Below are 19,068 nucleotides of genomic sequence, written 5' to 3'. Positions count from 1 at the left end.
GCGCAAGCTCATGCAACCCTCGTGTAAGCTTAGAACTGTCACCGGACAAATTTACTACACCTCAATGGTAGCTTATCAACATTAAAACGGTGCGCTGCGACTTCAACTCTGCAGTCGCACTAACTCACCGAGAAAAATAGCTGTACGCTTGAAAGACCAGCAAGTCCTCCATACAAATACCGTTACAATGACCTCAATTGCTTCCTCTGATGCTGGAAATTTAACTGTCGAGCCACTGTCAGAGCGCAACGTCTCTCGGATCCCGCTTATTCTGCCTCATGAGCGCGTCTTTCCAATCCAGATCGGCAGTGAATTATTTAAGCTCTCAGGGGCATCGTTATCCTCTGACGGTGAGTCTTGACTTTACAAGTCTCTTTGCGGCAACTGACTTGTCGCACTGCGCTGACGCAGTTGATATCTCTCTCATAGCTCTCGACTAACGCCTCGTAGCACCTTCGTACTTCTCTCAATACTTTGTTTGCCAGTTAGAATCGGCAAAAGAACGAAACGACGAGTCGAACTCGGCTATCCGAACGCTCTATATTGATCGCGATCCAGCCATCTTTCGAGATATCTCTCTTCATCTTCAGGGCTACCATGTTCAGCCTCGCGACGGCGAGCACTTTGTGCGTCTGTTTTCAGATGCACAATTCTATAGCTGTTGGTCGCCTGCATCTTGCAAATCAAATTCTGAACTGACATTCTGGATAAACAGTGCCCAAGCTGATCTCTCAGCTCTACGAGGAGAGCATCTTTATCTCCATCGGCCATCGCGAGTTTCAGATTCCTCGTGAGATCTTCAACGACCCCGGAAATTCTCCCAACTACTTCTCCCTAGGCTTCGCAGCTTTCTTCTCACGCCCGGATGATCTCTTCCCTGGCCTTGACCGCGAAGGCCTAATCCGTCCACCCTCGATCCTCCCTCCTTCGGTTCCGAAGCGCAGTGCTGACACATTTGCTGAGCTCCTACACTTTCTCCGAGGATACCCTATTCGAATACGTGATGAAGCACACCGCCAGGATCTCCTCAGCGATGCGCGCTACTTTCATTTTAAAGGCCTTGAGCAGCGCCTTATCCCACATTCGCTAAGTTACAATCAAGCCACGAAACGCGATGAGATTGTCCTTCGTCTTGAGAACATACAGAAGAGTGGCGTTAGTGTTTTTATCAGCAATACAGATCCGTTGGCCGGCTTTGTGCAGTACGCTCGACCTTATGTGGACGAGAAGCCTGCTGAGCTGGTCCTTGAAATAGGCGGCGAAACAACGAAGCTTCATTTCTCAGGGAGTAATGCTAGGGCAGAGTTCTTCAGGGACACCAAAGCACGAGTTGCAAAGTTGTTTGAGCTTGTCTCGTCAAAGCTAAATTTCCACCAAGCGATCAAAACTGAACATCTCACCAACCACGGACAGTTGACAAACCTCGGAAATGCACTATTAAAGGAAGATCTTGTTCGTATAGTCCTGGAGCCCGAATCCGCCATTATTCTCGATGGGAAGGACTATCTCGAGGATTTCATCAATGCCGCGGCATCCGAATCTTCCGCAAACGAATATCCCCGGAAGCGAAAGAGGGCAGATGGTGACTCAGGCGATGAGGAGTGGGTTGTCACGACAGGGCAATGGAGGTTACGCATTCAGAACGCACCAAACGGCAAGGGTGTTGAATGTATTCTTGTTGCAGCGAAGCTTGATGCAATGCGCTCGCAATTGTCGCGCAACATGTCAAGGAGCTTTCTGGGAAGCTAATTCAGTATTTCTTTCACGTGGTCTTTGCAATCGTAGTGGCGAGAACAGTAAATGCTTTTATGTTACGAATTAGATCTGTAACTGGCATCCCGGGGATAATAACGAGCATCTACGAGACGTCCAATAGTATGAGATGCCACACGAAAATATGAAAACGGGGGTATTTGGCACAGTTATAGTGGTATTGCAAATACGGAAGAAACAATTTGTACACAATCCAGCCAACGCATATTAATTATGACCAAAGCCAAGAAAAGACTTTGTCTGACACATGTCATGAGAATCCACGAGACCATCCATAAAACGGCCATAGAAACAAGATGGAAAGTCGCTGAACGATGCTGCATGTTCTTGAGTCGCAAGTGACTTGACAAAAACATTATATGAAGAAAACACAATAACGCCCCTTCGCCCTGCAGGAAAAGAGAAAAAGTGATGGGCTAAAGGGTGAGCGGAAATATAGGAGGCCATCAGGAGAGGTGAAAAGCGATAACTTTTTATGAATAGTCGGGTCGGGTGGGAAAAGAGAAAATTTCCATGAGAGGGAAATAGGGGTGAATGTGAAGAGTGGTAGGGTGTTCGTCAGGTCGTGTCATGGCTCATACAATTTGGTCGTTCAATATTTATCGCCCTTTGCCAGCAACCTTGCCCGTAGGAGCACTCATATCTCGTCGTTCAATGCCCTCGACCATTCGACGGCTGGGTGTCATTGTGCCCTGTGCCATTGAACGGGCACGGCCACGACGTTCACGGATCTTCGCGAGAGCCTGCTCGCGTGTCATGGTAGGGGTGAGAGCAGGATTTGACATATCAAAGGTGGTGCCTGTGCTGTTGTGTGATGGTGTGCGAAGGCGTTCGTTGAAAGAGGCACTATTCCCGACCTTGTCGTCATGGACTGGCACGGTTGTCGTGGTGGTGACGGTGTAGAAGGCATTTGTGGTATGAGGTCGAGTGTCAGGAGAGACAAGTATATCCTCAGCTACGTCTGGCATGGTCGGTACTGAAGGAACAGGTGCTGAGTGACTGTGAGGAGCGTTGAGAAGTGAGGCCAATGATGTTCTTTCTTGAGCAAGCATGGCGAAGGCTGGAGGCTCGACCGAAGGGGTTCGTGCGTATCTCCGGTAGTTTTCGTACTCGCCAGAGTAACGAGGCTCCATCTCAGTGCCATCACCGATCGTGGTTTCAGCCTCAACTTGCTCTTCAATTACAACCTCGTCAACATCCTGATATTTGCTCTCAGCATGGCTTTCTCGCTGACCCTTGGCAGCAGCCTCGGTCTCTTCGATTCTGCGTTGTGCCTCAATGATCTCAGCTTCTTGCTCCGAAACCGTCCGGAAAATGCCTTCTTTGGGACAGAATATGGTGCTTCGACGGGGTTCTTTCCTGGATTTAATTATACGTTGAAGGGGCTCTTGGAGGTGCTGTTCTTGGACTGACTCAGGCTGAGCATCAGGCTCTGTTCCTCTGTCGGGCTCGGTCCGTACATGCGGTTCCTCGATACAGCGAGAAGTTGTAGTACGCTTCTCGCCCTCTACTGCCTCACTATCCAGTTTCAGGACCTTGTCGTTTGGTCCCTCGAGTCCAAAAGAGCTTCGGCGTTTCTGGCGAGGGGCCTCGACACTGGCACGACGGGTTGACCTCGAGCAAGCACAGCAACGGAGATGGCATTCGGCCTGTAAGAATTCAATCATTTCGTGTGCACGGTCTGCTCTTTGACGCTCCCACTGCAACTGAGTGGACAATTCCTCAATCTCAACCTCACTGGCCTCCGAGGAGATAATGTCCATTGTCGATAGAGAAACTCGAGGATCTCTTGACACTCGCCTCTTGTCCTTGTTAGGAGAACCAAACTCATCGTCAGCATCCTGTGGCGGTAGAGGAATGCGACCTTCGGCAGCGATACGGGCAACTTCTTCGTTCTTGGCTGCAGTCTTGTAGGCGTCACGTTCCTGCTCGACGAGCTTGATACGCTCCAGTGCTTGATCTAGTTGTTCTTGGACACCAACAATCTGATAGCGCGCTTCGAATGCTTCTTGTTCTCGAACTTTGCTCCTAGCCTTTTCTCGTTTAAGGTTTTCGTCGATCATCTTTGCGTTGGTACGTGCTGACTTGAGTTCTTCTTGGAGCTTGACGATCGATGATTGCGTTTTGAATGTCTCTTTTCGTGCACGGCGTATCTCCTTTTCCCATAAAGCTTGTGTGTGTGCATGGGTCTCCTTTGCTCGGCCATAGTTCTCCTGTGACATGGTCAACATGCAATGTTTACATTGGCTTCCGAGAACACCTACCATCAACGACTCCAGACGCTCTCCGACTTTTCGCTCACGGTCTTTACCCTCATCGATGGCCTTTCGTAGATTTTTGTTCTCCTCTCTATATTTGCGCAACTCAGTCTCGGCCTCTTCGCGGCCAAGCATGGCGCGCTTCAAAGCAGCATCTGCTGTTTTGCGTTCCAGCTGTTTCGATTGCATAGTAACACTAAGGTTGTTGAACTGGCTGATCTTATCATGAACGGAGTTATCTCTTGAGCCACCACGTAGGTGAGAGAATGCGGACTCCCGCTCTCTTTGTTGGTTCACACGGTCCGCAGTGACGGCCTGAAGAGGGCCGCCCGGTGAGCCGGGTGGACTGTTTGTCTCTTCCATTGTTGTTGAATATGAGTTCGATGCAGACGTGGAGGTAGATATGAGGTATCAAACTGAACTGATTGAGTTTTATCGCAAGTGGCTGCCGTTATGCAGGGTCGACAGTTAAGTTGAAGGTTATTAGTGTGTTGTGATAAGGCAAAGTTGAGTAAAAGTGGTGCTGGTGTAGTATCGATTGTTTACCATCCGTGTATCAAATGGTGAGGAACCTGTTGCTGTGGTGATGGAGAAGATATCAGGTGACCTAATGCGAGCAATTTGGACGTTTATTTTTTGCTTACCCCTAGTGGTGTGTTTGTAGCATACTCTGAATGGGACACTCCAATCAGCTGCTTTTACCTGTGCTGACCCCGCGAAGTGGAGTGAGTTGGTTGATAAGGCGTGTCATAATCACGATAAAGCTGTCCAACGTCGCAAGTTAACTCCATTGATCCATGGAAAAGGGAAAAAGTTGAAGCTTCCGACTCCGAGCAGAGGCCAGGTCAAGGTAACAGGACACGCCACTTTATATTAAGATCGCCCCTATTGTAACATTCTTTACTATAAATCTGTTTCTGTGTCCTTTCAATTCTTTTTCTGCATCTTTTCTAAAAACTTGTTAAAGATCACGTTTCTTACTTGTCAAGATGGCCGATGAACCAACTCTGCGACAGCGAAAGCCTCAGCCCAAGAACGAGACTGAATCTGAAGTCTCTCAGCCTTCGACTCCGCCAAAAAAGGGCAAGAAAAGGTCCTCGGCCAAGGTCGATGAAGAAGACCCATGGGATGGCTACTCCCCTTACCTCGATGTCGTTCGTGTCATCAGCTTCATTATCGTGGCCTCAATGGGTCTGAGCTATGTTATTAGCGGAGGAGAGAGTTTCTGGTGGGGACACAAGAACAAGCCTAACTGGATGACCCAGAGATTCTACAGGGACTTGATTCTTGGACCTGTACGTTGAATCTATGATGATTGCCGGGCTATTACTAACTACCGCTCTCCGTTAGCCACCACCTGTATATATGACCTTGGAGGAACTCTCCCTCCACGACGGTACCGACCCCGATAGACCTCTTCTTCTTGCCATCAATGGTACGATTTATGATGTCTCCAACGGCCGCCGCATGTACGGTCCAGGGGGCTCCTACAGCTACTTCGCTGCTACCGATGCTGCTCGCGGTTTCGTGACCGGCTGCTTTGCTGATGACCAGACCGCCGACCTCCGTGGCTATGAGGAGACATTCCTGCCGCTCGACGATCCTGAAATTGACTCTCACTGGACACCCGAGGCCCTCGCTGAGCTTAAGATCAAGGAGAGAGAAGAGGCTAAAAAGAGGGCCGACGCCGCGCTCCAGCATTGGGTCGACTTCTTTGCCAACAGCAAGAAGTACACCAAGGTGGGATATGTGTATCGGGAACCCGGCTGGCTGGAGAAAGAGAAGCCCAAGAAGCTCTGTGACCAGGCTCAGAGAAGCAGAAAGACCAGAAAGATTCCCAAGAAGGATTGATCCTTACTCACGCTGGCGATGTTGTATCTTTGTTTTTATTTTTTAGGAGCAGCATTCTCTTCCAAACCCAACTGGGCCAAGGCTTAAAAAGCATGATTCACATGACCGTGAAACGTTAGGAACTTCAAATTGAGGGATAATGAGGATGATCTCTCTAATGGTTTTGGGTATTCTTGGTTATCTAAACGTTCAACCTTGATACACTCTCCCGTTAAACCCAGCCGTAAACACCGTTGATGACTGTGCCTATCCCGAGGCTGCCCAACCGTTCCAGCAATTGGTACAAATATTGTTAGACCAAGCCAAAACTCGGGGAACCCCTTGCTATAGCAAGGTCTTCCTATGGTATATGACTGACTAACAAATATCCCCATTAATTGTTCCCAGCATTATGTCCATCCATTCAAAAGTTCGTCATGCGCTCAGCTTATAGTACATACATAGCAGCGGCACCAACTGCGAGCAGCATCGAAATAGGGGCCTTCAGCTCAGCAGCAGCAGCAGTGACCACAGGATCGCCCGAAGAACCAGATGTGGGAGTGCCAGTAGCTCCAGGGGCAGAGACCCCAGTTGGCGTGCCAGAGCCATCCTCGGAACCGTCATCGGAGCTGCCGTCATCGGAGCTATCGTCGCCGGAGGAGCTGCCGTCGTCTGAGCTATCGTCTCCGGAGCCGCCACCAGAGCTACCGCCTCCAGAACCGCCTGTGTTGGTGCCATTACCACCATTTCCGCCTTGTGGAGAGCCGCCACCTTGAACAGGAACGACTTCGGAGACTGTAGCCGAACTGCAGAGGCTCTTGTAGTTATTGAGCGATCTTGTAGCATTGGCAGATGTGCTGGATGACGTTTAGTAAAGAAACCTGACATAAGGTCGTAACAGACTCACTTTTCGTTGATAACCATCGACATTCCACCCTGACAGTGTTTTGCCTTGCTGCAGAATAGCCACATAGGCTTCTTGTCCTTGACCATGATGGTGTAAGTGGGAATCATGCCCTTGGACATGCTAGCCTCTACAGGTTGGTAGCCAGAGTAGATGCCAGTGACGTTCGACATAACGTTGCCAATAGGCACACAAGGGTCGTCGAAGGTAGACTGTGTCACTGTGTGGTTACCAGCCCAAAATTGAAACTGAACCATGGTTCCTGGCTCTGCTGTGATCTTTTCAGGCCAGAACCTGAGGCCGGTGGCATTTGTTGCTGAGTTTCTACCAACCGAGACGACTTGGACATCGACAGCTAAGAGGACTGTTAGTTGATTCTTCTTCTTTATGGCGTCATGGGCACACACCTTCAGCAACAGCCGCAAGGGCTACAATAGCAATGTGAGAGAAATACATAATGATTAGAGATTTGGGATTGTGAATATTTGGATAGAGGCAAAGGAAGGGCACTCTGGGAGGTGTTCAGAGATGGGAGCAAAAGAAAAGAAGCGGCTTGCGCTCAAGGACTAGCCTCGTCTAAGAAAGTAACAAGAAGAATTAATGAAAGATTGAAAGAACAAAGGAAACGCGTCCAATGAGAACAGGACCAGACTGTTGATTATGGAACGAGATGGAGAGATGAGGAGAAACAAAACAAAAGAGACGAGACGGATTGGTATATATACATCGATCTAGCTTAGAACTTGGCCTATGATGGCCTTGACCCTGATTACGAGTTTCGAAGCACATCTGAAGCACGCCTCTCTACGGCGCCGAAAGATGGATCTTGGGGCTTCCGTCTCGGCTCCTCGGTAGACTTACAGGACAGGCGTAGTATGAGACACTGTTAACAAGGCTTTGCTGGAAGAGTTGAGAAATGAAACAAATAGTGCTGGGTATGTCTTGGCTAACTTTGGTATGGCTTGGGAACTACCCAGGTTATATGTCAGGTTCAGATATCGAGCTTAACGACATAAAATTCGCAACTGAACACAGAAGATCGACTATCGCAACTCGGATAAACGATTATGATGGCTTCCTCTGATTCGTATTCCCATTGTCAGCATTGACTTGGTGGTCTTTCTGTTCAAAATGAGTTTGTTCATTTTGTTGGTCAACTCAACTGAGAAATCAACCCATGGCGCTTAGTATGTCTATTATCCAGACCTATACCATAACAGACTAACAACTGGATATTTTCGGTGACTATAGGCCTCGGCTCCAGGCCCAACCGTGTCGGAGCAGATCGACCAGGGGTTCGTCTGCTTCGGAAGTGCCTCATCCGTAATATCTTGAGACGAATATAGTTTCGCTGTCACTATTGGTCCTTAAAGAGTTTAAGGGCCTAGAGGGCCACATGGGTGTAAAGCTGCCGTACGGTAATTTGAAACTTGAGAGCCTTGGCTTTCTCTTGACGCAGAATAACATTATTTGAGTCCGCACTGACATTGCATTAGTTTGTCGGGTTTCAGTTGCGATGTTTCGTGTTGGTTGCAGATTCCAAACGCACCTAAGTATGTGGGGGGATGAGCTGTTGGAGTATGTATTGCCATTTGGAACACCCCAGTTTTATTAACTTGCTATGATTAAACTCCTAAACCGATCTTATTTACACGAGATGTTAGACCATTTTCGGCTTGCTCAATAGGCGGCTAAAGATCGTCCTTAGCCAGTGTTGATTTTGAGGCTCACAACGGAACTTCTTAGACGAAACGCTGTATAATGGGCGAGAAAAGTTGCTAAAACCTAAGACTGCGTTCATCAAATAGGAACGACAAGCAATATGTAGCACAATGCCAGGTTGAGCTCGCCGCTATTATAGACATTAAGGCCGCTTGGAGCTCTAAGCTGCGGATTACACGATCCTTCTTGAGTGAGGTTCCAGGAGCCATTACAAATGTAACCTGTCACAATCTAGAAATATGTTGCAACACCATCTAGCTGACTCTACGAATACGTCTTGATTCTTCCTTCACATCAACCAAACGCTCACAACTCAAATTCGTGGTATGACAACTTGCCAGACAGCCCCAAGTCAAGGATTCCGTATCCTCGTACATAGCCAGTGAAAGCTCACGCACTTGTGGCAAAAGATCGGGGTGCGATCGCAAACACCACTATGAACAATCGGTGCTGGCACAGTTGGAAGACACCAGGCGCAGAGCACGCGGCCATTGCATTTATCGGATGGTACTCTATTCTCACTTCCTTGAGCTTGAGATGGATATTGGGCGTAGTAGGAGACATCGTGTTCCGATAATGAGCTTTTGAAGATCAAAGTCTTGGTTGCTATTTTGTTAACGTTTATGAAAAGTAGGTTGAATGCTTTTCAGATTCACGTACCCGTATTATCGTCAAAGTGCAACATAGGAAGTTGCTGACCCGCAGTGCCACCATCCGGTCGCTCTAAGTGTGAAAGCGCCAGTAATGCGCGGTCGTCGCCGGGGTTTCACTCCAGATGCATACCCATTGAACACTTCGACTCTAGTTCACCCCGAAGGTGCCAGAAACACCAATTGATACCGCTCAAAGATCCAGCAACAACTGTGGCGATACTTTCTCCAGGTCCTCAACTTCGAGAAATCCGCCATCCTTCTCGACAGCCGCTCGCGCAATAGCCTCTCTCACAAATACATCAAAGTATTTGCCCGCCGCGGCGTTTGCATCTCTTGATATTCGTGTCGCATCTTTAGCAAAGAATTCGTGCAGCAACCGTGTGAGCAGCTCTGGCGGAATCGACTTGTCGGGTTCCTCTTCTTCCACAGCTTCTGCTTCCCGCGTTGAGTTCCCTTGTCTGTCGTTATCGTCATCTGAGAGCTCAAATGGATTGCTCGATTGTGGTTCAGACTCAGGCTCTGATGCCTTGGCGCCTTTCTTCGTTGTGGCTTTTGGTCGGCCACGGCCTGTACCCGATGGTTGCTTTGGAGGCATGTCAAAAGTTCAGGCAGACTCTAAGGTCCAACGTTATAAGTTGTTGTATCACGCGAGAATTAAAGGTACTTTTAGCAACCGTGTCGAGCTCCACGTTAGGTAGGTACTTAGGTACTGTTAGCTTAGTAAGCATCCAACATCAACCCACAAACACAAAACAACAAACCCCTCAGGATCACGAAGTCAGATTACGACGAAAGGAAAAAACTGTTCAAAAACGTAGTGACATCACAAGAATCAGTGGATAATGTATTGACAGTAAAGGGAAATTGCATTGGTGTATAAATTACAGCGGCCTAGAACGGAAGGCAAAGCAAGATTAGGAAAAGACGCCGTGCCTATGCCACTCTAACCCGTAAAGAGCTGCTGTTTCAGAGGACCACGTCGGGTATCTGTGACAACTTCCCTCAACCTGCACTTCGATCTCGCCTTTTAGTTTCAACCAGCGGACACCATGTCAAGCCCGCAGATTAATATCCCCCCGGATTCCTTATCCCACCACACACATGTCTATACAGGGTATGTTATACAAAGCGCTTATTTGAAGGCCTTGCCGAAGAGGAGGACCTGGAGCTGATCGTAGATGGAGAGGACACCAGCACCGGCAACACCACGGAGAATGTTGGCACCAGCACCCTTGAAGAGAGACTTGACACCCTCCTTGGCAACAATCTGGCGGGCAGCATCCATAGTGTTCTTGTACTTGACGGCCTCACCAGAGGTCATCATCATGCGTCGTCGGATGGTGTCAAGTGGGTAAGAGGCGATACCGGCACCAGTGGTGACGATCCAGCCGAGAGCGAAAGAGGCAAGGAAGTTGTTGGCCAAGTTACCGACAAGGACGACGGGCTTGATGGAGTCGTACATTCCGAAGTAGAGACCGCGGTAGACAACGATACCAGCAACGGAAGGCATGAAACCACGGTAGAGACCGGCAATACCATCAGAGGCGAGGGTCTTCTTGTAGACATCGACGAGACCGTTGAACTGACGGTCACCACCCTTCTTAGCGTTCTTGGCATCGTTGGCAAGACGGGTACGGGCGTAGTCCAGAGAGTAGACGAAAAGGAGGGAAGTGGCACCAGCGGCACCACCGGAGGCAAGGTTACCAGCCATCCAGAGGGCGTAGCCATCCTTGTCCTTCTTGTAACCGAACATCTTCTTGAACTTGTCACGGAAAGCAAAGTTCAGAGCCTGGGTAGGGAAGTATCGGATGACGTTGGCGGTGTTTCCTCGCCAGAGGGACATGACACCCTCATCGGCAATGGTGCGCTTGAAGCAGTCACCGATACCAGCATACTTGCGGTCGAGGCGACCGGTCTTAAGCATCTCATCCTGCTGGGAGTTAGTGATTGAGATTGTGGATGTTTGATAGTATTTAACTGACCTGGTTCTGGATGAGGAGCTTGACACGCTCAATGGGAGCGGCAGCGGTCTTCGAGACGGCGGCGGAAACACCACCCACTACGAGTTGTTAGTATCATGAACAAAGCGTTTATTCGTGAAACGACAAAGGGCATCGTGCCCTAAGAATTAATGCTCATAAGCGGTAGCGACGTGGGAACATACTCAAGAAGTCGGCCATGAAGGGCTAAAAGGATGTTAGCATTCTACTCTTGACATACTGTGGCAGTCCGCAGATGCCAGCTAAGCATAAAAAAAAACACATCTTCATCAACTAGAGCCCATTGAGTAAATTGCAATCGATGCATCCATATTAGATGATCGACTACATGGAAAGACTCGCGGGCGGCTAATTGATGAAGATATCTTCTTTTGATGCGCGGCATTTCACAGTCGAGGGGATCTGTGATCAAAGGAATAAGAAACTTACCGGCATGCCCAAGACCTTCTGGGGTTGCTCAGCAGACATGGTAGCGGTTGTGAAGGTCTTTCCCTTGAACAAGAAGAAAGGATTGAGGGGAGATTGAGGATGAAAGAAGAAAGAGAGAGAATGGAAGAGTCGAGAGAAAATAAATCTGCGCCGACGGGGGGTGCGAGGTATTTGGGGGGAGGGAAAAAAATTGCGGCGGATCTGAATGAGAGACGCTTTTGAGCGAATCTTTCCGGGCCCGCGCTAACGGGAGCTGGGACCCCAGCCAACCAAAACCAAGCCAACCTGTACTCTCCACGGCAACAGTGCGGGTTAGAAGCCTGAGGCCACAGCCTCGCCCAGGTCTGGGTGCCCCGGGTACCGAAAGCGCCTCTGAGCTTTTTTTCAGGGGGTGGACAAGTGGCCACTCAGTGACGATCAGTGAACTGAATTGTGGGTAATTTCTGGCACAAATCCAGGTTTGAGCTTGCTGCCCGGCTGCAAGATGAGATGCCGGTTCACCCCGATTTTTTGTCGAGCGCCGAGACCTAGACCCGTTCTAAGACATGGGAGCTCTCTTCAGTGTCATTTTTTACTGTATGGGGTACTGTACAATACAGCAGGTACCTACCTCTAGATTTGGTGCTTGTAGGCTGTAGGCTGCAACTATGGGCTCCTGTGACGATTAGCTGACCCCCAGAAGCATTCATGATAGTTAATTGCCCTGCAGGTGGAAAAGTTTTCTGTGTGCACAGCATCTATTAAATAAACCATTTTAAACCAATTTCTAAACCATCTTGCTTCCATGGATTTCTCTTACCGCAGTTATCATCATGTACTGTAATTGGCTCATCTCGATCAAATGTCGTCAGTCTCTCATTACTCTGGATACTATCTCTCCGCCTTCCTTCCCTCCATCATGACATCCTTTCACCCACCTTTCCTAGCCCCAGTTCGTTCTCTAATCCACTAGCTTCCGGTCCCTCCACAGGTCGCAACGCCCGAAATAAGCCTTGCACATCTGGTACAGTGCGCAAACTTTTTGCGTCAATCAAGGTGAGCCACGCTGTATTGGTCTTGGTCTTCGTCTTCTTGGATCTTCCTCATCGCATCCCCCGGTTGCACCCCCTGGTTCAGCCTATCCGTCCAATTGGTTCTGTTTGTTTGAGCTGTCCTGGAACACGGGGAACAATCTTTTTTTTATCAGAATTTTGCTCGGGTCCAGTTCTGTTCAGCAACCGAGGAAGCTTCCAGCTCAACGATCTCCTGGAGTAGCCGCACCACCCCGGCCCAACTGGCTCTATGTATTGGCTTATCTGTGCCATGAATGTTGTTCTCTATGATAGTCGAAAATTGTGAGTTAAATAGTAAATGGATCAATTGTCCTGGCGTCATTAGTCCATTGGCAACGATGTCCCACATCATATGGGAACCAAAGTTCCACAAGAAAGGTACTATAACGGTTCAACTATTGAATAGGGTCCTTCTCTGCTTTCGGGGAATGGTTGAATCCATGTTAACAGACAATATGTGATAATGGCAAGACTGGGAGGAAACGGTACCAAGAGTATAGATAGCTCTTGCGTCTTAGGGAATCATGGTGGAAGTTTATCAATATTGTTGAAACCACGGGACAGAATGTGTTACCCTTAGAGATTCTCTAAGCAAGCTTCATAAAATAAACAAAAGTACCCATGGGGACTGTGACAGAAGTCCAGTCTTCTAATGCTTCTATAATAGAGGCCATTAAAGGTATTGGATCACAGCTCTAGACAGCTGGAGGCTAGAACATAATGAGTTTTCTTAGGCTTCTTATATTAAGTTCTGAACATTTCTTGCTCTCCGAGGGTAGCTTTCCAGCTTTCCTAACTTTCCTCAGGCTTCGGTCAAAATACAACAAGCTCATCCCTTTGAGCCGAATGAAGAGTCCGCCACCGCCTCGCTCGTGTCTCGTTTGGAAACGCACTGTACCATACAGTGTGAACTAGGGCTTATCGTCATGCAGATTCAGCAACCTAGGTTTTTCTTTCCAGTTATGTCGTTGAGCTTATCTCTCGGGACGCCCGTTTACTCGAGTCAATACAATCCATAAACAGTAATATTCACCAATTTCATGATCAAAAATCCAATAACTTCGTCCTCTGCCTCTTCCTTCTAAAGAGATTTATCGCTGGGTCATTGCAAACCCCGAACTATAAATCGCTCAGGATCTTGCCAAATGTTTTTGCTGACCCTCTTTGGAGCCATTGACCTATAAAAACCGACCTCTCGAAAAGGACAGACCCTATCATCTACATAGTCTCCTGCCTTATGTTTATAGATTACAATTTTCCGACATCGCGCTGTCACGAAGGTGAAACGGTCTTCATGACTACGTGATACCTGTTGCTCTGCTGTATCCAGATGGGCCGGTCTTGCTAATCTTACTGTCGTTAGGTTATAGGTACCAGTGGACAAACCTCTGCCATTCGTCCTCAGATAGCCGATGTGAAATATATAGCACATACTATCTGTCCACAGACTAAGCGGTTACGTCCTATCCAGGTTAGAGTGTATGACCTGCGTCCATTCTCCATTGAGTTCCCTACCTGGTCACCAAGTGAAAGTCATGATAAGAGGACTGCCTCAATTGTTTGCAGGTATTATGGACTTGATGCCTTTCCTTAGGATCAACATATATACTCACATGACCTACAACAACCACGGTTCCGTACGCTGTGCTACAAGAGCTTCTTCTGTCAACGTCGATGCCACAACTGAATTACCTAGTACCTTATTGTAGATGTTTTAGGTCACGTGTACATCGAGACTCTTCAACGTGCTGGATTCTTGCCCACGATGCTGGACTCCTAGGGCAAGACTCATCTTCTCTAAAAGCTTAGAACTTGATATTAGGATGAAACTGAGTTTTTGATGAGAAACAAGGCTACAATGGCACTACCAGGTGCTACAATGATTACCAAGCAACCAAGACCACCACCATAACTTCGTATCTATGGGGAACGAAGGCAGGGTGCTGACAGACTTTTACTTTATACCTCAGGCTTCAGCATAGGCAGCGTTTGTCTGAGCCCAAAATGGGAACTCATTGTCGAGCTACTGTGGAGTGAGATAACAGACGATGAAGTCCCAGGCGAGTACTGAAGACCGCATATCGAATACTAGTTCCTCCTTGTGCGAAGGAGCAGAGAAATCGTTATTTTAGCAGCTACCACGCATGATCTAGCAATCATTCTTCGCGAGCCTCACTAACCTGTGTTGCTGGCATACGAACTCGCCAATCGCTCTCACATGGAAGAGATAGGCTCTGGATTCAGTCAAACATCTCAGATCAGCAGTGATCATACTACGTAGTGTCTAATTCAGTTTTGTTGGAGGTCCTAAAGTCCCAAGTGATTGCAAGCAGCATCGCAATTTTTGGCCAAACTCGGATATCTGAGTAAAAGTAGAATACGTTGACAATGGATTTTATGAGCCTTTGACAAAGGTAAGGTAGTCGAGGACGCCAGAGCAACGGCCGCCTGCTCCAGTGAATCACCCACCTTATCACATGTGCGGATGACCCAAGTAACCCTCTACACATTGTAGGCAGCAGATGTTGGGTTTACAGTATCATAAATCATTCAGTCAAGTTTTGCTTTATCAAAAGCTCATAACTCACAGTGTTTGATAGCCTGTCAAACGTTAAGTAATTGCAAAATGGTTGTAGGAAATAGGACAGTAGCATCTCTTTCCATACTATCGGGACACATGGTTGTAAATCACAAGGAACTATAGTTTGGTCGTTTCGAAGATTTTTCATTCCGTGGCTTGTGTGCTAAAGCGATCCCGTCCCAATGCTTAACCGAGCATGAATAGCGTCCTAAACCAGGCTTTTGTTTTTCGCCTTGCAACACCCTCCGACCATGCGGCCTGTCTATCGTCCAGGCCGCCCAGACGCACAATCGTGAGACTCAAGTTTATCGTTCATTGCATTTAGTCAGAACCACCGACGGCACGGGCTGGGGTCATGTTAGCAGTTCATCGGATACAGCGCATCGGACCAGAATGTTTGCGCGAGAAGGGGGAAAGAAGCCATACTGTAGATCTTCATCTTGCTGTGAGTGACCACAGGCTTGATGATGCCCTTCTCCTCGAGGTCGGCAAGACACTGTCGTGCCAGAGAGCCGTTGATCTTCATTCGGTCGACGAGGGTGGCAATGGTGACGAGACGGTAAGATTGCACATCCTTGTAGAGCTTCTCAGAGGTGGTCTTGTCGAGAACGACGGCGTGTTGGGCCTTGTCCTTGACCTTTCCCTTGGACCTTTCATGATGCGTAAGTTTTTGGAAATCGTCGATGATGGCACGCCTTATACATACCACTTCTTCTTTTGCTTCTTTGCTCCAGCGGCGGGGGCCTGATGTCCAAGTCAGTCAAAACTTCATGTTTGCAAAATTCGCCGCCTCCGCGCTGAGGAAGGGCGTTATCGTGGACTTACCATTTTGTCTGATGTGCTGTTGTCTGGGTTGGACAAGACAAAGTGTGGTGTTCAATCCGAAGACCTCGCTCGATTGACACTGCACGATTGGAAAGTGGAAAGAGCCACCCGAGATGTTGCAGGGCAGCCGAGCCCTAAGAAAAAAGAAGGTGCGACCCTGACCCGAGGTGAGTGGTTGCCCTGATTGGTTGCACCCGCCCCACCCCAAGCACATTCTGCCCTCCCATCGTCTCTCTCGAATCTCAGTTGCGCCCACATTGTTAACTTCGATTTCGAACTCCCTCCCACTTCGATCACAACTGTACTAACCGCAGCCCGTCAGTCCCGAGACCACTGCAACAGCCAAAATGTCTGACGCCGGCGAGATCGAGGTCGAGAACTCCGCCCTCTATGAGGTGCTCCCCAAGGATGTTGTCAAGGAGGTTGGCAATGTCAAGCTCTTCAACAAGTGGGACTACGATGTCGAGGTCCGCGACATCTCCCTGACGTACGTTTTGACTCTGAAGAAGTTATCTTGAAAAACTTCACTTGTGCGCGACGGGATGCTGACGGATGGCCTACGAATAGTGACTACATTTCCCTCCGAAACCCCGTCTACGTCACCCACACTGCTGGCCGTTATGCTACAAAGCGATTCCGCAAGGCCAACTGCCCCATCATTGAGCGATTGACCAACTCTCTGATGCACCACGGCCGTAACAACGGAAAGAAGCTCATGGCTGTTCGAATTGTCGCCCACGCCTTCGAGATCGTACGTCCAACCTAAGAAGCCCATGAAGGGGGAAATATTTTTTTTCTTGGCCTTTACAGAGTGCTAACATCAGGGGTAGATCCACCTCATGACCGATCAGAACCCCATCCAGGTCGCTGTCGACGCCATCGTCAACTGCGGTCCTCGCGAAGACTCTACCCGAATTGGTTCCGCCGGTACCGTCCGACGACAAGCCGTTGATGTCTCTCCCCTCCGCCGAGTTAACCAGGCTATCTCTCTCCTCACCACTGGTGCTCGCGAGGCCTCTTTCCGCAACGTCAAGTCCATTGCTGAGTGCCTTGCTGAGGAGTTGATCAACGCCGCCAAGGGTTCCAGCAACTCTTACGCTATCAAGAAGAAGGACGAGTTGGAGCGTGTGGCCAAGAGCAACCGATAAAAGGTGCAACGGTGGTATCATGATTGGAAGGGTTGGCTTTGGCGCGTTCCGGCTTCTTTCCAGAATTGCATTTTGCGTTCATCGGGTCTGGGAACGCGGCTAGGGATTTTCTTAGGTGGCTCTAGATTCAATAAAAGTCGAGCTCCCTTAGAGGTGAATGAACTAAAATTCAATGTATAAGCAAAAGCTGTCTGTGTTTATAATTATATGGTTTTCCATGTCCGGCCCAACTGACTGTCCCGCCTCTGAAGAGAAACTCAACATTGAGTCTTTCCCTATCAACTGGTTGTAGTATTATGTATGTTCACTTGTTTTAAGAAGCAGAAGGCAACTAATCTAAACGGGATATCTTCTCTGAAATTTCCAAGCGCTGAAACATACCAACATGAGGCATACCCTCCTCCCACCAGGTGCCCATCTCCTCATCTACTTCAAATCCCCATTTCTTCCAAAGCTGCACCACCTGCTTCTGCGCATGGACGCAGACGAGCCCTGACCACTGGGGAATAATCATGACATCTCCGACTGGATTGAGATGTTCGAGGCCGACTACTTTGATGTTGGGATTGAAGTATGACGGGTGAGTTTTCAGCCAACTGAGCACTGTATTGACGAGCAGCCCAGAGATGCCATGTCCTCGGAACTCTTTGATCACTGCCAGTCGTCCTAGTTTTACATACGGCTCTTGGCCATTGTGAAATATCGTCTCTCGGTCTTTGATATATGGCTTGATTCCCGACGGTTCCTTCATCTTCTTGCTTCCAATATGGCTACCATTATCGTCTTGGAGGATCCCATTCCAGTATTTGCCCCCTCTCTGTGGGTGTGGGTCGTGCGGAAACGGCACCAGTCTGATGGTTCCGATCGGTGTTGAGCGTGTCGAGCTCTTCCGAGGTTGTATCACATTTCCCTCTTCATCGCGAACTTCCAGCTCCTCGACCTTGTTGACGCTGGCGTAGACAACCCAGTGGCACGAACGAGGATCATCATCATCAACTTCGTTCTCGGCCGGAACATTTTGTTCCTTGACAAAGACTTGCTCGCGAACTTCCAGAGCATCTAGGAAAGTCTGGGGGATCGACGATGGCTGCTCTTCGAGAGGCGTTCCGCGTTTGTATCCGTCAAGCTTGCTAGGCTCAAGGAGACTGATGAATGGTGTCCCCATTTCGAGTGTCTATATGTTGTAGCTCCGTATATTCTTTGGTATGGTTTGAAGGCAACACTTGATCAACGTATGGCTAAATTATAAGATCGTTGAAGGCGGGAAATATGGGAAATGTCTCTGCCGTGTGGAAAAGGAATGATATGGATGCGTCGAGATGGCAGAATGCCAACAAGAGTACAGGCGCAAGAAGAAAAAAAAAAAGACGAGTGTGTGATGTAGGCACCTATGAATTGCTGTGGCTGGGTTCGGCTAATTTCCAAAAGTAATAATAAGAATTATTTAAAAAGGAATCGAGAACTCGATCTTAAAGTCGGCGACGCGGTTGCTAGTGATTTCAGATACACTCATCAAATATGATGTCAATCCACAGCGCGGGGCTCATAGCAAAACCGAGCTACCTATGTGCGGCGATTTAATCCTGCCTGAGTAGTTTCACTGATAACATCCGTGGCTGCAAAATAAAACGTGGATTCTCGATTGGTTTAAAATGAAAAACGCAACGTGCATCTGCTCGCCACTTCAGGATATCTTGAATTGTGCGAGAAGGTTTTGCAGCCAGAGAGGTCATCACCACATTCTGTCGTTTTTGGGTGGACCCTTACTTGAGCTTAAATATCACAGAGAAGATACACATACATATTGTGACGATACAAGGCCCACATGCTTGTTCCGTCAACGGCCCACTGTCTTTCGTGAAGTGTCGTTGGCTGTGAAGAAGCTTTTTCGAT

General features: G+C 48.4%; 9 protein-coding genes across 17 annotated transcripts; 3 read left to right on the top strand and 6 right to left on the bottom strand.

The window, feature by feature from the left end:
* The first annotated feature begins 39 nt into the window (after positions 1-39).
* FVEG_04656 (hypothetical protein) lies at positions 40-2,050 on the top strand. 2 transcript variants are annotated; one of them, XM_018892484.1, is made up of 4 exons: positions 44-89; positions 141-350; positions 451-660; positions 716-2,050. In XM_018892484.1, exons 2-4 carry the CDS (start codon positions 188-190, stop codon positions 1,747-1,749), a joined length of 1,407 nt encoding a protein of 468 aa, XP_018749191.1. In that variant the 5' UTR covers positions 44-89; positions 141-187; the 3' UTR covers positions 1,750-2,050. The 2 variants fall into 2 exon arrangements, with proteins under 2 accessions (XP_018749190.1, XP_018749191.1); XM_018892483.1 differs by having other exon boundaries at positions 40-350.
* FVEG_04655 (hypothetical protein) lies at positions 1,854-4,604 on the bottom strand. The gene is made up of 2 exons (XM_018892482.1): positions 4,038-4,604; positions 1,854-3,986 (listed from the first exon to the last, which is right to left on the bottom strand). Exons 1-2 carry the CDS (start codon positions 4,392-4,394, stop codon positions 2,373-2,375), a joined length of 1,971 nt encoding a protein of 656 aa, XP_018749189.1. The 5' UTR covers positions 4,395-4,604; the 3' UTR covers positions 1,854-2,372.
* Positions 4,605-4,810: 206 nt separating this feature from the next.
* Positions 4,811-8,513, top strand: FVEG_04654 (hypothetical protein). Of its 2 annotated transcripts, XM_018892481.1 has the most exons (3): positions 4,811-5,326; positions 5,382-7,952; positions 8,017-8,513. In XM_018892481.1, the coding sequence occupies exons 1-2, from the start codon at positions 5,021-5,023 to the stop codon at positions 5,880-5,882; spliced, it is 807 nt and encodes a 268-aa protein (XP_018749183.1). In that variant the 5' UTR covers positions 4,811-5,020; the 3' UTR covers positions 5,883-7,952; positions 8,017-8,513. The 2 variants fall into 2 exon arrangements, with proteins under 2 accessions (XP_018749183.1, XP_018749182.1); XM_018892480.1 differs by having other exon boundaries at positions 5,382-8,513.
* On the bottom strand, positions 6,012-8,303 carry FVEG_04653 (hypothetical protein). Of its 5 annotated transcripts, XM_018892479.1 has the most exons (5): positions 8,183-8,299; positions 7,929-8,095; positions 7,173-7,845; positions 6,769-7,120; positions 6,012-6,718 (listed from the first exon to the last, which is right to left on the bottom strand). In XM_018892479.1, the coding sequence occupies exons 3-5, from the start codon at positions 7,219-7,221 to the stop codon at positions 6,310-6,312; spliced, it is 810 nt and encodes a 269-aa protein (XP_018749188.1). In that variant the 5' UTR covers positions 7,222-7,845; positions 7,929-8,095; positions 8,183-8,299; the 3' UTR covers positions 6,012-6,309. The 5 variants fall into 5 exon arrangements, with proteins under 5 accessions (XP_018749188.1, XP_018749185.1, XP_018749186.1 ...); XM_018892476.1 differs by having other exon boundaries at positions 7,173-7,665; positions 7,717-8,303; XM_018892477.1 differs by having other exon boundaries at positions 7,929-8,303.
* Positions 7,930-9,830, bottom strand: FVEG_04652 (hypothetical protein). Of its 2 annotated transcripts, XM_018892474.1 has the most exons (3): positions 9,148-9,830; positions 8,002-9,085; positions 7,930-7,952 (listed from the first exon to the last, which is right to left on the bottom strand). In XM_018892474.1, the coding sequence occupies exon 1, from the start codon at positions 9,733-9,735 to the stop codon at positions 9,331-9,333; it is 405 nt and encodes a 134-aa protein (XP_018749181.1). In that variant the 5' UTR covers positions 9,736-9,830; the 3' UTR covers positions 7,930-7,952; positions 8,002-9,085; positions 9,148-9,330. The 2 variants fall into 2 exon arrangements, with proteins under 2 accessions (XP_018749181.1, XP_018749180.1); XM_018892473.1 differs by having other exon boundaries at positions 8,002-9,830.
* A 73-nt stretch (positions 9,831-9,903) lies between these two features.
* On the bottom strand, positions 9,904-11,970 carry FVEG_04651 (ADP,ATP carrier protein). Of its 2 annotated transcripts, XM_018892471.1 has the most exons (4): positions 11,570-11,970; positions 11,305-11,326; positions 11,123-11,199; positions 9,904-11,070 (listed from the first exon to the last, which is right to left on the bottom strand). In XM_018892471.1, the coding sequence occupies exons 1-4, from the start codon at positions 11,606-11,608 to the stop codon at positions 10,273-10,275; spliced, it is 936 nt and encodes a 311-aa protein (XP_018749178.1). In that variant the 5' UTR covers positions 11,609-11,970; the 3' UTR covers positions 9,904-10,272. The 2 variants fall into 2 exon arrangements, with proteins under 2 accessions (XP_018749178.1, XP_018749179.1); XM_018892472.1 differs by lacking the exon at positions 11,570-11,970 and having other exon boundaries at positions 11,123-11,403.
* A 3,224-nt stretch (positions 11,971-15,194) lies between these two features.
* Positions 15,195-16,156, bottom strand: FVEG_04650 (40S ribosomal protein S25). Its single transcript, XM_018892470.1, has 4 exons — positions 16,028-16,156; positions 15,909-15,946; positions 15,629-15,852; positions 15,195-15,549 (listed from the first exon to the last, which is right to left on the bottom strand). Exons 1-4 carry the CDS (start codon positions 16,028-16,030, stop codon positions 15,524-15,526), a joined length of 291 nt encoding a protein of 96 aa, XP_018749177.1. The 5' UTR covers positions 16,031-16,156; the 3' UTR covers positions 15,195-15,523.
* A 75-nt stretch (positions 16,157-16,231) lies between these two features.
* Positions 16,232-17,629, top strand: FVEG_04649 (40S ribosomal protein S5). The gene is made up of 3 exons (XM_018892469.1): positions 16,232-16,514; positions 16,595-16,778; positions 16,858-17,629. The coding sequence occupies exons 1-3, from the start codon at positions 16,375-16,377 to the stop codon at positions 17,173-17,175; spliced, it is 642 nt and encodes a 213-aa protein (XP_018749176.1). The 5' UTR covers positions 16,232-16,374; the 3' UTR covers positions 17,176-17,629.
* FVEG_04648 (hypothetical protein) lies at positions 17,315-18,929 on the bottom strand. The gene has a single exon (XM_018892468.1). It carries the CDS (start codon positions 18,338-18,340, stop codon positions 17,507-17,509), a length of 834 nt encoding a protein of 277 aa, XP_018749175.1. The 5' UTR covers positions 18,341-18,929; the 3' UTR covers positions 17,315-17,506.
* Positions 18,930-19,068: the final 139 nt, after the last annotated feature.

The sequence above is a fragment of the Fusarium verticillioides genome, chromosome 4, assembly GCF_000149555.1.
Source record: "Fusarium verticillioides 7600 chromosome 4, whole genome shotgun sequence".
Taxonomy (NCBI): domain Eukaryota; kingdom Fungi; phylum Ascomycota; class Sordariomycetes; order Hypocreales; family Nectriaceae; genus Fusarium; species Fusarium verticillioides.
This window is presented reverse-complemented; position numbering and strand designations above follow the sequence as displayed.